Below are 17,500 nucleotides of genomic sequence, written 5' to 3'. Positions count from 1 at the left end.
CTACTCTACTCTAATAATAATAATAATTAAAAGAGACAAAATGCCATACAAAATATATTTTTAAAAAGAATGTGCATAGCGCACCTGAACTGGAGGCACGTTGCAAATCAGGAAGCAGTGTGGAGGGCAGTTTTTTTCCACTGCAGTAGGATGCCATAAATAAGCTTCCTCAGGTTGTGAATGCGTCTTAACACCCTCTTTTACTGGGTATTGTGGGGAATCACTAATTTGACGCCCTTTTGGTACTGATGACTTAAATCAGGGGTTCCCAAACTGGGGTGCGTGCACCCCTGGGGGTGCGTGGCTTGCCACAAGGGGGTGCGGGAGCTGAATGGAGCAATGGTGGATATGTGTGTTTTTATACAGCATTACTAAAAATTAAGTAGTTTTTAATTGTATGGTGAATTGTATGCTTGAGGAAACATCAAATCTATTGGAAATGAGGATTCCCTAAATGACTCTGCATAATGTGCAATGATTTGTGAAGTGAAGCCATATTTGAGTGGCCATAAGTACGCCAAAACATTCACTTAGGGGGTGCGCGAACCATATGGAAATGTACCAGGGGGTGTGCAAGGAAAAAAAGTTTGGGAACCCCTGGCTTAAATCATACAATCCTAATCCTAACCGTAACCCTAAACCTAAACCTAAACCTAACCCTAACCCTAACCCTAAAATCGCTTGTTTGAAAAGTTTGATTACCATGTGACGTAAGAAATCAGTAACGAAAGTAGTCAAACTAGTGGATCCTGGGTATTGTGGGTGTTGTATGCCCCAGTTTATTTTTTACAAGCAATGGCCACAGATTTCTTGGTTCTAAATTGGAATGAGCTGTAATAGCTAAAACCACAACTTTCTGTTGCAAGACTTGCAAAATCCAGTACCTTAACTATTATCACACAAAAGACATTTAAAAACCTTATTCTACTATTAAAAATGCATGATACATAATATATTAAACATTTATGCTAATAATACTATAGCCGTATTATATTATATTATATCATATTATATTATATTATATTATATTATATTATATTATGTTGTATTATGTAATGCTAGGTTATATTATATTATATTATATTATATTATATTATATTATATTATATTATATTATATTATATTATATTATATTATATTATATTATGAGCCTATACCACATAGCCTCTATGTGCAGCCGACAGTTCCACATCCCCCCTCGTCACCCCCTGGGCAGCTGCCCCCCAAAATGTCTGTGCATGCCAGTGATTGAGGGAGTGTGTGTTTCATGTAGTCAAGTAAAATAGCTATCACAATCACTTGATAGTTCTTTATTGGAAATGAACTTGCTAATAGATTTAAAAAAAAAATCTGCAACACACAATCTGTTCTTATAAACATTAGGGGTACACTTATGAACATCAATGAGGTTTTGGGTGTGCCTCTTTCAACGAACATGGTGAAAAAACACACAAGACATGTTAGTCATGTCACACCATGTTGAAGAGATTAAAGAAATTGAAAGTGATAGTAAAAAGATGCACATGATTTCATATAATTTTACAACATAATCGGTTGATAATAAAAACAATTCCAATAAAGAAAAGTACACACTGCTTCGCATTTTTTTCTCACATGATTTATGTGTTCTATAATCCTTACATGGAAATAATTACAATAATAAAATAAACAACTCTCTGCTGTAAATGACCTTTACAGACCTTAATGGACTCCTATGACTGAGATTTCTGAAATGTAATTTCAAATTCTTTGTATGACCAGTGCATGTAAAGAAATTGACAATAAAACCCACTTGACTTGATTTCAATAAATCATTAAATCTTGTTTACCGATCGGGCCATGTCCAGGGGCTCTTATTTCCAAAACAAATTAGATGCTTAACTTTATGGTAATTTTTACAACAGCAAAGAAAAATCAACAGATTTGTAAAATCAACAAAAAAATTAACTTTGGACAGGTACGTGTATGTATGTGTATCATTACTTCAATTTTGCCATTTCAAGCATCTTTTTGGAAACCGTAAATAGCTCATCCAAGCCCTTTCTGAGTGCTAAGTATGTGCTCCAGAATGACATACCTGCCCCAGCTACACTTCCAGCGATTGGTATGAATCTGAGGGCTGATTCTATTGCTTCTGCCACTATAAAGCCAGTTAGTTCAACTTGCAGAGCAGTCACAGATTTGGAGGCAATTGCTTTCACTAGTTTTGAATGCTTGAAATCTGCAGGAATTGGCTTGCCTACTCTGTCTGAAAGCTGCTTCATGGATGTATCATCTAAACCAAATGAATAGTAGACCTTGGTGAGAAAAGCAGAGATTGTTGTAACATCAAATGCAGCTGATACACCTGGCAATGGGGCTGCTCCAACAGCACCAGATGCAGAGGCCTGAGCCCAGATACCTCTCTTGAATGCTTTGTACTTCTTCTTAAGAATCTCAATTGAATACACAGGCAAACTAAGAGTTAGAGCATCTTGCTTCTTCTCTGGAAGGTCTTTCTCCAGCACACACATCATCTCATGGAAGTCAAACTTATCCAGCTTCCACGATGACACAAGGAAGATTTGAGCCGAAGGAAAGTCGTTGAGTTTTTCTTTAAGGTCTTGTCGGATGACACTTAGTGTTTGCTCTTCTGCCTTTCCCTTCCTCTTTTCTGATTTCACATCCTGGTCGATTTTTGTACGGACAAAATAAAAATTCTTTTTGTTTTTTCTGATTTCTTTAGCTAGCATTATGTCATGCTCTGTTAGTCTTGTGCATGTGAGTATCAGGAAAAAGTCATAATTATCTAAATTAACATCTTTTATGTATTTCTTAGTTTGGAACTTCTCTGTCCCTATACCCGGCAGATCCCATATGTTGACGTTGGGCATGGTTGGGTGGGGGTACATTGTGGGTGTCTTGGTGCATTCCACAACATCAGTGGGGGCAGCTCTTTCTTCATCACCTTCTTTGACACCCCTGATGGCATTCACAAAAGAGGACTTTCCTGCCCCTGTCCCCCCTGTCACAGCAATATTGAGGGTGACATGACACAATTCTTCAAACTCTTGTTTTGCTTTTTCTTGGGCTTCCTCAAAGGTGGATGCTCCAGATGCCTTTATCGCAGCTTCAACTTCAACAGCCAGCTCACGCTCCATGCTCTAAACACAAGATTGTTACAGTCAGTCCAGACTCCTAGCCATGCATATAATGTGTATCTGTCTCAGGAATTACATGGGTTCACTATAATAACATACATCATAATATGTATATAGTGTAGTAGTAAAACATATAGGCATTCATTGTTGCATGATATTTTATTAATTTTAAGATTAATGCAGCCATCTCACATACTTTCTGTTGTTCTGATGCTATTACATCTCTGCTATATTTCTTCCAAAATCAGGACATACTATGACTAAATTGAAGAGCCTTTTTGCAAATCACAACAGGCTATTCACATGTAAATGCAATAAATATATTATTATTTATTTTTTGGTGTTAAGGTAGAAATGGGGCAATTGGAACTGGAAGATGTGATTTTTCCTCGACAGATTCAAATAGCACAATTGTGTATTAGGTATATAATTTGAGAAGCACATAGGCTAATTTTATAATATTTTTTAAAAATGGATGTATTCTGGAAAAAGGCTCTTCTATTATACCCTAAAGCCTAACTGTACAATTTTATGGAAAATAATTTAAGTGCAAAGTAATGCTTACTACCCTAGGAAATTAATTAAATGTCATGTGTAGCCAGATTTGAATATTGTTCATATGTAGGCAATTATATGTGTGGTGTGGCATGTAAACACTGCTAAAACATACCCCTGAGTGTTGTGCCATCATTGGAAGAATGGTCTGAAAGAATCCAGCAGTCAGAGTGCAGTAGGTGGACTCCAGGTTGTTCATATAAATCCAGTTGGAGGGAGGAGCTCAATCAGGGGAGGTGACTACAGAGGTCCAGTTGATGGTAACAACCAGTTATTGTATTTTAAAGGCAGAGTAGAGAAGATTGAACTTTATTGTCCCCAGGGGGAAATTTGTCTTGGGATTCAACAATCCCTGCATAACATACAGTACTCACTCACATACACACACAACATAACATAAAGAACATAAGAAACATAAAAGAAACTCAACACAGAAAACAAAAAAAACATTAAAACTGTGCACTGCCTGCACATGGCATGTCTATCTGTCATTAAGCATTCTTATCGCATTGGAGATAAAAGAGTTCTATATTTGTTCAGTCTGCAGTTCAGTGTCCTGAAACGTCTACCTGAGGGAAGCAGTGTATTTTCATGATGTAGAATGTGTGTGGGGTCCTCTATAATCTTCAGTGCCTCCCTGAGCACTGATTTTTCGTAATGTTGATGACCAATAATCTTCAACAATCTGACCAACAAGGTGAAGTCTAAAAAAGTTATCTTTTATGAAACAAACCTGGACACCATACACGTGCATAAAACAGAAGGGGCAACCTACTGTATTTAAAACTGTTCTTTGTATTTTGTTTTTGGGTGCTATGTTGTATTTTAAAATAAATATTGGCTCCCCCAAACTGAAAACAAGGTTGGCAGAACATAAATATGCCATCAGAACCGCTAATCCCAATTATCCCATGGCCGTGCACTACAAAGATGTTGGACATGGTAGCTGTGACACATTAAGGATCTCTGGAATAGAACACATCAAAAAAACAATGAGAGGGGGGGACAGGTTGAAAAAACTGCTACAGCGGGAATCCTTTTGGATATATACCCTAAGGATAAGGTTCGTTTTTTTAAAAGACACCCTTCCCACTCCCACTCTGCTCAGACACTTCTGTACAAGATGTACAGTTTTTAGGCAGAGGTTGTCATAGTTATTCCAAATGTTTTGTGTGCAAAAACTACTCAGTTTATTTAAAAATGATTGACTTGTCATGAATTGCCTTTATTGAATATTGTTCACCAGGAACTCTCACACTTGGCACCTGCCATCATCTAACACATTGGGGTCCAGGAGAGGTAGGGTATGGAAAATTGAGAAAATGCTGAGCGGAATCTACACATTTTAGCTTTCGTTTCTGGCAAATTGTTATAGTGTGCATTTCATTTTTCCTCTTATTCTGATTTTACGCAACACTCAGGCCTATGAGTCTAGATGTACACAAGTAAAAGGTTTTTTTAAATTATTGAATATACTGATGAAAGTCATTCAACTATAATAATTGGAGTAAATGTAATCACATTTAGCTCAACATCACATAGATTAACATCTCAGCAAAGCAGCCACCAATCTACAGTTACATTGTATTCCTGGTCAACCACAACACACGTCCAGAATCTCCCTCGACTAGCAAGACTTGGATACTCACAATTAGGTTAAAATATTTAGCCAGTGCACAGTCAAAATCTCAGGATAAGAAAAAAATTCATATCCTCAACCTTACCCAATCTATCTCCCAGTCACACACCCATCATCGTCTACATTTGTACTGAACCACAAAATTAGCTCAAAATTTCTCCTGAATAGCTTCACATTCCAGCACAACTAGCAGTCACATAACTCCAAAGTCTCCATACCCGTACAACCCAGCCATGCTCATCCCTCCACCCCCTTTGCGAACCTTTGCATCCCAGCTAATGGGTCACTTAGTAAAGGTAGCCCCAAACTCTGGCAAGTCCTCCCACATGTACTGTATCAACGCACATCACATTCCACCTTCAAAGCTTCAAAGCACAGGAAACGCCAGGAAACCTACCAACATGGCTTGCCAACCATGGGGTTGAATGAGCTGATATCTGTTTTATATTTGCTTTGTTTTTTCTTCATGGTCTATTTTTATCTGTCTGATGTACATCTCTTCGTTCATTTCAGTGATATTCGATCCCTCGCACTCGTTTAGGGATAGGCCTATTTGTGATAAATCTTATCATGGCTCAGATTTTTGGCAACGACATGTCTTTTACAGGTTTAGCAGGGAACTTAGCAGGGACACCTAGTGATTATTGACGCCTAGCCACAATGTACCCATCTCTGGAGATACTTTAGAGTTTTCCTGATATTGAATCATACACTATCTCTCTCTAGTCTATCTTACCAACCTGGGCTCTTGGGACTGAAAATAGTAGGTGTGGGAAACCTCACACCTTGCTTGGTGAGTGTCATTGTAGTTGTCATCTTATTGGAGCATTTTTCTGAGCAGGAAACCCCCCCATTTGCGAGAGGATGCATCCCCAAATATCTACATGATCATTCAAAGCTGAACTCGTGTTTTGTTGTGGTGAAAAAAGAGTGTATGGTATTTCATTTTCAGCAGGGATTAAATGAAATAAAGTTAAATTAGGCTAGTGGTGTGGATCGGCACTGCCCTCACGATCCGATTCGATCACGATTCGGGAGGTAGTAGATCCGATTCGATTCGATTCTACTAGATCCAATCCGATTCGATTCAATTCTACAATGCATTGCAATGCATTACATTTCTACTGAACGCAAAGCAAATGTTCAGCCATGATGAGGAAATACAAGTAGTCAGATACTGAGCAACTATTTATTGGCTGTTTTCTGTATCAGTCTGTATCAGTCTTGCAATGTTTTGAAGTGTTTTTATTTAATTTAACATTCATTTGCTCCCGAAATATCCATGGAAGTAATTGAAACTTAAAAAAATTGCCGGATTGATTCTGGAACTTGCCGGATCTGGATCGTCCATGCCCCGGATCGATTCGGATCGCCGAATCGATCATTGTTGACACCACTAAATTAGGCTATTAAAAGTAAACATAAAAATTGTGTTTCAGCAGCTCACAGACACATACATTGTTTCATATTTTACATCTCACAGTCTTCATGACATTTGCAGCTGTACAGGCATTTGTTGCATGCATAAATGGTTTTCCTTGCAGAGTTTCAGTGTGACAAAATGTGTCAGAATAGTAGAATAGCCTATGTTTGGGTGCAACATTTGAACAGTAGGCCTATGAGTCATGTTTCACACAAAAAAAGTTTAAGCAATGGAAAAACTGTTATAAAACAAGCTGTTGTAACTTTGATGTGTATTCAAAGTGAGCCAGGACAAAAATCAATAGGGTACACAGTGTATTAGTCTAGTCATTATAGGGGGTCCACGCGCACCCCCCGTAATTGTTGTTGACACAATTTTTTTAGACTCCTTAATATGTCTAGTTGACAATAAAAGGTGTTAACAGTGCTGTAAATTGTCCCATGACTGTTTTTCAGAGGTCATCTTGGAAACTGTGCAATAGCGATTTGTTCAATTATGACATTTGACTATTCACATAACTTTTGAACCAGACATGGTACAAAGACAAATGAATGAGACCACTTTTCCACATAATTCCAGCATGGGGAATTGTTGAGACTACTTTGTAGAACAAAAATGACTAAAATATATCAAATATTCTACACATTCGGACAGGAATTTTGTAAGTTTTGAAAAAATAATGCAAAGACGACAGTAATTGCAAGCATTTATGACTAAGTATCGAAACAATATACTTCACTTTTCACCCTACAGTATTTAAAACTGCAGACATGGTAACTGCACAGCATAGCCTCTGTATTGAAGGGCAATAGACTTTTATTGGTGGCTTGATAACAGTGTTTTTAAACCACTGTCCCGTGACAGATCATGAGGAAAGATCATGGACAGATCATGTGCTCTGGAAAAATATAACATGACATTTTAAATTGGTGGTTTGGCTTGAGATTTTTTTCTTTGAAAATTGATTGATTGAAAATTGATGGCTCAGAAAAATCTTAAACTTTTTGCTTAGAATGTTCTCTGAGGGAAGCAATACAAGTTGAATGGTTAGCAGCAAATGTGCCACTGTGTGTGAAGCAACTGTGGAATTACTTCATACTTAATTAATATGTTTGATTTTCAGCATTTTCAAGTGTGTTGCTTAATATACTTCACAAATAGTTTATAGATGCAGGTCCATATAACATGTCATACATGATAAGTAAGTAGGTAACTTAGTTTTGCTATTATCATTTCAAAGTTGCACGTACAACACATCTCAATTGCAAGTCCATAAAGCTGGAGAGAGTATCGTATCAAAAGTCAACTACTATGTGACACGTGCAAATAACAAGGGAAGGGGTGAAGTACAGTACAAGGAAATATAAAACTAAAATAGATAGATAGCCTTTATTGTCCCCAAGGGAAAATATACTGGCAGGCCATGTAGTCTAGTCATTATAGCGGGTCCACGCGCACCCCCCGTAATTGTTGTTGACACAATTTTTTTAGACTCCTTAATATGTCTAGTTGACAATAAAAGGTGTTAACAGTGCTGTAAATTGTCCCATGACTGTTTTTCAGAGGTCATCTTGGAAACTGTGCAATAGCGATTTGTTCAATTATGACATTTGACTATTCACATAACTTTTGAACCAGACATGGTACAAAGACAAATGAATGAGACCACTTTTCCACATAATTCCAGCATGGGGAATTGATCGGAATGGTCATTAGGTTCATTGAAACATGTTGAGACTACTTTGTAGAACAAAAATGACTAAAATATATCAAATATTCTACACATTCGGACAGGAATTTTGTAAGTTTTGAAAAAATAATGCAAAGACGACAGTAATTGCAAGCATTTATGACTAAGTATCGAAACAATATACTTCACTTTTCACCCTACAGTATTTAAAACTGCAGACATGGTAACTGCACAGCATAGCCTCTGTATTGAAGGGCAATAGACTTTTATTGGTGGCTTGATAACAGTGTTTTTAAACCACTGTCCCGTGACAGATCATGAGGAAAGATCATGGACAGATCATGTGCTCTGGAAAAATATAACATGACATTTTAAATTGGTGGTTTGGCTTGAGATTTTTTTCTTTGAAAATTGATTGATTGAAAATTGATGGCTCAGAAAAATCTTAAACTTTTTGCTTAGAATGTTCTCTGAGGGAAGCAATACAAGTTGAATGGTTAGCAGCAAATGTGCCACTGTGTGTGAAGCAACTGTGGAATTACTTCATACTTAATTAATATGTTTGATTTTCAGCATTTTCAAGTGTGTTGCTTAATATACTTCACAAATAGTTTATAGATGCAGGTCCATATAACATGTCATACATGATAAGTAAGTAGGTAACTTAGTTTTGCTATTATCATTTCAAAGTTGCACGTACAACACATCTCAATTGCAAGTCCATAAAGCTGGAAAGAGTATCGTATCAAAAGTCAACTACTATGTGACACGTGCAAATAACAAGGGAAGGGGTGAAGTACAGTACAAGGAAATATAAAACTAAAATAGATAGATAGCCTTTATTGTCCCCAAGGGAAAATATACTGGCAGGCCATGTAGTCTAGTCATTATAGCGGGTCCACGCGCACCCCCCGTAATTGTTGTTGACACAATTTTTTTAGACTCCTTAATATGTCTAGTTAACAATAAAAGATGTTAACAGTGCTGCAAATTGTCCCACGACTGTTTTTCAGAGGTCATCTTGGAAACTGTGCAATAGCGATTTGTTCAATTATGACATTTGACTATTCACATAACTTTTGAACCAGACATGGTACAAAGACAAATGAATGAGACCACTTTTCCACATAATTCCAGCATGGGGAATTGATTGGAATGGTCATTAGGTTCATTGAAACATGTTGAGACTACTTTGTAGAACAAAAATGACTAAAATATATCAAATATTCTACACATTCGGACAGGAATTTTGTACGTTTTGAAAAATAGTGCAAAGATGACAGTAATTGCAAGCATTTATGACTAAGTATCGAAACAATATACTTAACTTTTCACCCTATTTAAAACTGCAGACATGGTGACTACACAGCATAGCCTCTGTTTTGAAGGGCAATAGACTTTTATTGGTGGCTTGATAACAGTGTTTTTAAACCACTGTCCCGTGACAGATCATGAGGAAAGATCATGGACAGATCATGTGCTCTGGAAAAATATAAAATGACATTTTAAATCGGTGGTTTGGCTTGAGATTTGTTTCTTTGAAAATTGATTGATTGAAAATTGATGGCTCAGAAAAATCTTAAACTTCTTGCTTAGAATGTTCTCTGAGGGAAGCAATACAAGTTGAATGGTTAGCAGCAAATGTGCCACTGTGTGTGAAGCAACTGTAGAATTACTTCATACTTAATATATATGTTTGATTTTCAGCATTTTCAAGTGTGTTGCTTAATATACTTCAAAAAATGGTTTATAGATGCAGGTCCATATAACATGTCATACATGATAAGTAAGTAGGTAACTTAGTTTTGCTATTATCATTTCAAAGTTGCACGTACAACACATCTCAATTGCAAGTCCATAAAGCAGGAAAGAGTATCGTATCAAAAGTCAACTACTATGTGACACGTGCAAATAACAAGGGAAGGGGTGAAGTACAGTACAAGGAAATATAAAACTAAAATAGATAGATAGCCTTTCTTGTCCCCAAGGGAAAATATACTGGCAGGCCATGTAGTCTAGTCATTATAGGGGGTCCACGCGCACCCCCCGTAATTGTTGTTGACACAAATTTTTTAGACTCCTTAATATGTCTTGTTAACAATAAAAGATGTTAACAGTGCTGCAAATTGTCCCACGACTGTTTTTCAGAGGTCATCTTGGAAACTGTGCAATAGCGATTTGTTCAATTATGACATTTGACTATTCACATAACTTTTGAACCAGACATGGTACAAAGACAAATGAATGAGACCACTTTTCCACATAATAAGTGAGTTCGCAATTACCAGTGCGCCTGCGCGAAATTGACCTAGCAACGCAAAACGGTAGATAAACAAATGCGTGGATACCAGATCCTGCCTTCCCAAAGCGGTAGGACACTGAGCTGCACACCAGTAAACGAGGTAAATAAATGTCATAATTTGTGGATTTCGTAGTGGGTTAAAAGTGGTGCTTTCTGTAGATTTTAGAATTATTGCATTGCGATTCATGGGCGCCGGCATTGTGCACTGTCGCCATTGCTGAAGTGTGCCGTTCTCCGTTATGCCATAGTTGCTGCCATTATCAATTCTGGTGACTGAGACCATCAAAATGACAGCCTGAATTAAGTTTTGAATAAAGTTTCATGGATAGACGATGACAGACAGTGGCCACAGGTGATTAATGAAGCTATATCATGAACTGGTAGAATAAATTAATGAAACATTCAATTTAAGAAGGACATGTAAAGCTGTACTGAAGACATAGTAGCTATGTGTGGGCTAACTGGCATCTCTTCAAAACGAGTTTGTTAATGAATTCTGGTTTCACTTAAAAAGTTCAAAAATGTCTTGTTTTCAACCCGAAGACCCTCCTTGATCTACCAGCGAAATTTAGAGTAATTTGGGGTTGTTAAATGGTTGTGTGAATTGTTTGTTGTCAACATTACATATTCGGATTTAGCTAGCAACCCGGATGGTTAGCCTTCTGTTAGTTACCAGACATCTCTCCAAAACAAGTTCGTTATTAAATTCTGGCTTCACTTACAAAGTTCAAAAATGTCTTGTTTTCAACCCCAAGACCCTCCTTGATCTACCAGCGAAATTTTGAGTGATTTTGGGGTTGTTAAATGGTTGTGTGACTTGTTTGTTGTCAACATTACATACTCGGATTTAGCTAGCAACCCGGATGGTTAGTCTTCTGTTAGTTACCAGACATCTCTCCAAAACAAGTTCGTTATTAAATTCTGGTTTCACTTAAAAAGTTCAACAATGTCTTGTTTTCAACCCCAAGACCCTCCTTGATCTACCAGCGAAATTTTGAGTAATTTTGGGGTTGTTAAATGGTTGTGTGACTTGTTTGTTGTCAACATTACATACTCGGATTTAGCTAGCAACCCGGATGGTTAGTCTTCTGTTAGTTACCAGACATCTCTCCAAAACAAGTTCGTTAATTAATTCTGGCTTCACTTAAAAAGTTCACAAATGTCTTGTTTTCAACCCCAAGACCCTCCTTGATCTACCAGCGAAATTTTGAGTAATTTTGGGGTTGTTAAATGGTTGTGTGACTTGTTTGTTGTCAACATTACATACTCGGATTTAGCTAGCAACCCGGATGGTTAGTCTTCTGTTAGTTACCAGACATCTCTCCAAAACAAGTTCGTTATTAAATTCTGCTTTCACTTAAAAAGTTCAACAATGTCTTGTTTTCAACCCCAAGACCCTCCTTGATCTACCAGCGAAATTTTGAGTAATTTGGGGTCGTTAAATGGTTTTGTGAATTGTTTGTAGTCAACACTACAAACTCGGATTTAGCTAGCAACCCGGATAGTTAGCATTCTGTTAGTTACCAGACATCTCTCCAAAACAAGTTCGTTAATTAATTCTGGTTTCACTTAAAACGTTCAAAAATGTCTTGTTTTCAACCCCAAGACCATCCTTGACCTACCAGCGAAATGTTGAGTAATTTGGGGTTGTTAAATGGTTGTGTGAATTGTTTGTCGTCAACATTACATGCTCGGAGTAACCCGGCTAGATAAAATATCATGCGCTTTCATAGGTATCCCGGGGCAACGCTGTTTTGTTTATCTCTCAAAATGGCGAATATTACCCATAATGCATTTCGCGCCGGTAATTGCGAATTCACTTATTCCAGCATGGGGAATTGATCGGAATGGTCATTAGGTTCATTGAAACATGTTGAGACTACTTTGTAGAACAAAAATGACTAAAATATATCAAATATTCTACACATTCGGACAGGAATTTTGTACGTTTTGAAAAATAGTGCAAAGATGACAGTAATTGCAAGCATTTATGACTAAGTATCGAAACGATATACTTCACTTTTCACCCTATTTAAAACTGCAGACATGGTGACTACAGAGCATTGCCTCTGTATTGAAGGGCAATAGACTTTTATTGGTGGCTTGATAACAGTGTTTTTAAACCACTGTCCCGTGACAGATCATGAGGAAAGATCATGGACAGATCATGTGCTCTGGAAAAATATAAAATGACATTTTAAATTGGTGGTTTGGCTTGAGATTTTTTTCTTTGAAAATTGATTGATTGAAAATTGATGGCTCAGAAAAATCTTAAACTTCTTGCTTAGAATGTTCTCTGAGGGAAGCAATACAAGTTGAATGGTTAGCAGCAAATGTGCCACTGTGTGTGAAGCAACTGTGGAATTACTTCATACTTAATTAATATGTTTGATTTTCAGCATTTTCAAGTGTGTTGCTTAATATACTTCACAAATAGTTTATAGATGCAGGTACATATAACATGTCATACATGATAAGTAAGTAGGTAACTTAGTTTTGCTATTATCATTTCAAAGTTGCATGTACAACACATCTCAATTACAAGTCCATAAAGCAGGAAAGAGTATCGTATCAAAAGTCAACTACTATGTGACAAGTGCAAATAACAAGGGAAGGGGTGAAGTACAGTACAAGGAAATATAAAACTAAAATAGATAGATAGCCTTTATTGTCCCCAAGGGAAAATATACTGGAGACTGTGCGATGTAAAATATGAAACAATGTAAGTGTCTGTGAGCTGCTGAAACACAACTGTTTACTTTTAATAGCCTAATTTAACTTTATTTCATTTAATCCCTGCTGAAAATGAAATACCATACACTCTTTTTTTCACCACAACAAAACACGAGTTCAGCTTTGAATGATCATGTAGATATTTGGGGATGCATCCTCTGGCAAATGGGGGGGTTTCCTGCTCAGAAAAATGCTGCAATAAGATGACAACTACAATGACACCCACCAAGCAAGGTGTGAGGTTTCCCACACCTACTATTTTCAGTCCCAAGAGCCCAGGTTGGTAAGATAGACTAGAGAGAGATAGTGTATGATTCAATATCAGGAAAACTCTAAAGTATCTCCTGAGATGGGTACATTGTGGCTAGGCGTCAATAATCACTAGGTGTCCCCGCTAAGTTCCCTGCCAAACCTGTAAAAGACATGCCGTAGCCAAAAATCTGAGCCATGATAAGATTTATCACAAATAGGCCTATCCCTAAACGAGTACGAGGGATCGAATATCACTGAAATGAACGAAGAGATGTACATCAGACAGATAAAAATAGACCATGAAGAAAAAACAAAGCAAATATAAAACAGATATCAGCTCATTCAACCCCATGGTTGGCAAGCCATGTTGGTAGGTTTCCTGGCGTTTCCTGTGCTTTGAAGCTTTGAAGGTGGAATGTGATGTGCGTTGATACAGTACATGTGGGAGGACTTGCCAGAGTTTGGGGCTACCCTTACTAAGTGACCCATTAGCCGGGATGCAAAATTGACCAGGACACAATAGACGAAGTTGAAAAATTTAAATTTTTAGGAATAATCTTAGACTCTCAGCTTAAGTTTAATAAACACATTAAAAAACGTACCACAACACTTCGAACAAACTTGAACTGTTTTAGAATGATAAGGCATCACATACCTGTCAAGGCAGCCTTACTGTTCTTTCATGCCATGATACTGTCCCACCTATCTTACTGTATTACTGTATGGAGCCAAGCCTCCCAGACATCAGTCAAACCTATTTTATCATTATATAAACAGGCATTAAAGATACTGGACCAGAAACCAATAACGTGGCACCCTTGCCTCATAGTAAAGAAATATAACCTCTTAAGCTTTGAGAATTTTATGAAGTTCTCTTTTCTTAAACTCATTTTTAAATGTGCAAATAATATTGCTCCTGTTGTACTGTGTCCATTTGTAACAAAAATAAGCTCAAGAAGAGTGGCCACCAGAGGAGCAGTGAATGGTAACTGCATTGCAGAGGTGCGCAAAACTCATTTTGGTCAGTCTAGTTTCTCAGTTATTGGAACTCAAATGTGGCCCAGTTTACCAACTGTAATAAAAATCCAAACAGAGTTTAAAATATTTAACAGACAACTGAAACACTGGCTGAAGGAAAACCAAAAATGTAATCATAACACTCAATAGTTAACACACATACATGCACACACAGCATATATAGGTCACCCTCATCATCTTGTTTTTTTTCTTAATGCACAAGGCTTTTATATTATAGGGAGCATGTTTCAAGATGGCTTATTATTGTCTTGTATACTGTATTGTACAATTGTACTTTTAGATGATTTATATGTTTTATTAGAGTAGGTAGCCTGATCAGGGACTGAGGTTGCAAATTAACTATCTAGCTATAAACCTTCCATGTACTCACATCTGCAAGTTGTGTCATGGCTCTGCCATGTCATGTTTGTAACAATGTGCACTGCATTGTCCCTGCCAAATAAACTACAAATAAAAAAAATAAAATAAAAAGGTTCGCAAAGGGGGTGGAGGGATGAGCATGGCTGGGTTGTACGGGTATGGAGACTTTGGAGTTATGTGACTGCTAGTTGTGCTGGAATGTGAAGCTATTCAGGAGAAATTTTGAGCTAATTTTGTGGTTCAGTACAAATGTAGACGATGATGGGTGTGTGACTGGGAGATAGATTGGGTAAGGTTGAGGATATGAATTTTTGTCTTATCCTGAGATTTTGACTGTGCACTGGCGAAATATTTTAACCTAATTGTGAGTATCCAAGTCTTGCTAGTCGAGGGAGATTCTGGACGTGTGTTGTGTACGCGCTGTGTTCACGTGAACACTGCATGAACGCCTAGTGCTTACGTAGCAACCACACTGTGTACGCATGGGCTACGCATGGGCATGCCCGCCCTCTAGACATGTCCTGACATGTGTCCTGGACACGTCGTGGCACTCTCATCCACAGCCCCCACACCCACACACACACACACACACACACACACGCACACCCACACAACTGATAGAGAGTAGAGAGAGGCCCCCTCTTGGTGAGTCATGTGTCTAGCAGGGTTATAGCCCTAACTGGTCCCCATTCATTTCTATAGAAAGTTGATGAAAAATGAGGAGGATGATCTCATCTCTAAACTATTTAGGACTTTGGTCCAGGAAGACAGATGCTCAGGCACTCAAGGTTGCAGCCCCCACACCCACCCACACACACACACACACACACGCACACCCACACAACTGATAGAGAGTAGAAAGGATTTAGGACTTTGATCTTATTTTAGACTTTGATCTGAGCTGATGATTCATGATGAATCATCGTGGACTTTGACCTGATGACTCATTGTTTACTTAGTGGCACAAAAAGGTATACCATATATTTAAACACTTAGGGGTTTCTTTTGCCTTAAGACATGTAAAAGTTTTCATCTTTTACCTGACATGTTTCGACTGTGTTTCTTCCGTCTTCATCAGAGGGTCACTGTGATGTTGATGAGTGACGTGCTTTTAAAACAGCTGATGTTGTTGTGGAGATGTGACCTCCCTGCCAATAATGACAGGTTGGTCACACCTCCTGCTGTTAGAGTTGTCTTCTTAGGATGGTGGTCCAGGTGTGTGAGAGCATGTATGCCCCCTCATCCCTGTTCATGGTACTTGGGCTACGCTTTCTGATCTCCATAGACTCCTTAATCCAGCGGTGGTATCTGTTGTTCTCTTGCTGTATGACTTTTGCCTTGTCCCAGTCCATGATGTGATTTTCTCTCCTACAGTGGTCAGTTATTGCTGATTTGAGGTTCTCCTGTGTGGCTCTCTCCTTTATTGCTCTTGTATGTCTTTGTTCTGTTTCCCTTTCACACTCTTTCTTATGCTCATTTTTTCTTATGTTGAATGTCCTCCCTGTCTCCCCAATATATGACTTGTTGCAACAACATCAGCTGTTTTTAAAGCATGTCACTCATCAACATCACAGTGACCCTCTGATGAAGACGGAAGTAACACCGTCGAAACATGTCAGGTAAAAGATAAAAACTTGTACATGTCTTAAGGCAAAAGAAACCTCTAAGTGTTTAAGTTAAACAGTTAGACATAATGAACTTAATACATATGATATACCATATATTCTCTGCACTTGCGGCACAATGCCTGCAGTCTGACTACTGTACTGTAGCCTTGTAGCTATGTAGCCAAATGTGGATAACGACATGAGACCTTGTGTGCAGATCTATAACATCAACAGTGGTTAGCGACCGTAACAGCAACAGGCGCCGTTGCTGAACTATAATCTGCCCTTTAATATGATACGTGTCATAAGAAGCAATTTGCGGTCATGAAGATACCAACAATAGCTACTGCTCGCATGCTGGTTGGTTTTACAAATATTTCCCCATAACTGGTGAGTTTGTCCACACCCAAAGTACACAAGCACAGTTCATCATCATACCAACCGTTTGTGCCTCTGTGTGTGAGAAATCACTTCTTTTACTGAGATGACTTCCCTTGTGTTTCACAATTCATGACACTACAAGACATGTAGATGTACACTCACCGGCCACTTTATTAGGCACACACATCCAATTGCTCATTGGTTGTGTGTGTGTGTGTGTGTTTACGTGTGTGTGTGTGTGTTTACGTGTGTGTGTGTGTGTGTGTGTGTGTGTGTGTGTGTGTGTGTGTGTGTGTGTGTGTGTGTGTGTGTGTGTGTGTGTGTGTGTGTGTGTGTGTTTCCTTTCATTTGCATTTGTTAACTTTGTGAAGCACATTGAG

The 17,500-nt window shown here is 38.0% G+C and overlaps 2 protein-coding genes across 2 annotated transcripts in view; both read right to left on the bottom strand.

The window, feature by feature from the left end:
• The window catches only part of ttyh2 (tweety family member 2), a 254,092-nt gene that overhangs the window by 39,217 nt on the left and 197,375 nt on the right, over window positions 1-17,500 (bottom strand). The gene's annotated exons all lie outside the window — the stretch shown is intronic.
• Window positions 1,970-3,140, bottom strand: LOC134467577 (interferon-inducible GTPase 5-like). The gene has a single exon (XM_063221420.1). It carries the CDS (start codon window positions 3,138-3,140, stop codon window positions 1,980-1,982), a length of 1,161 nt encoding a protein of 386 aa, XP_063077490.1. The 3' UTR covers window positions 1,970-1,979.

Source organism: Engraulis encrasicolus, chromosome 17 (assembly GCF_034702125.1).
Source record: "Engraulis encrasicolus isolate BLACKSEA-1 chromosome 17, IST_EnEncr_1.0, whole genome shotgun sequence".
NCBI classification, from domain to species: domain Eukaryota; kingdom Metazoa; phylum Chordata; class Actinopteri; order Clupeiformes; family Engraulidae; genus Engraulis; species Engraulis encrasicolus.
This window is presented reverse-complemented; position numbering and strand designations above follow the sequence as displayed.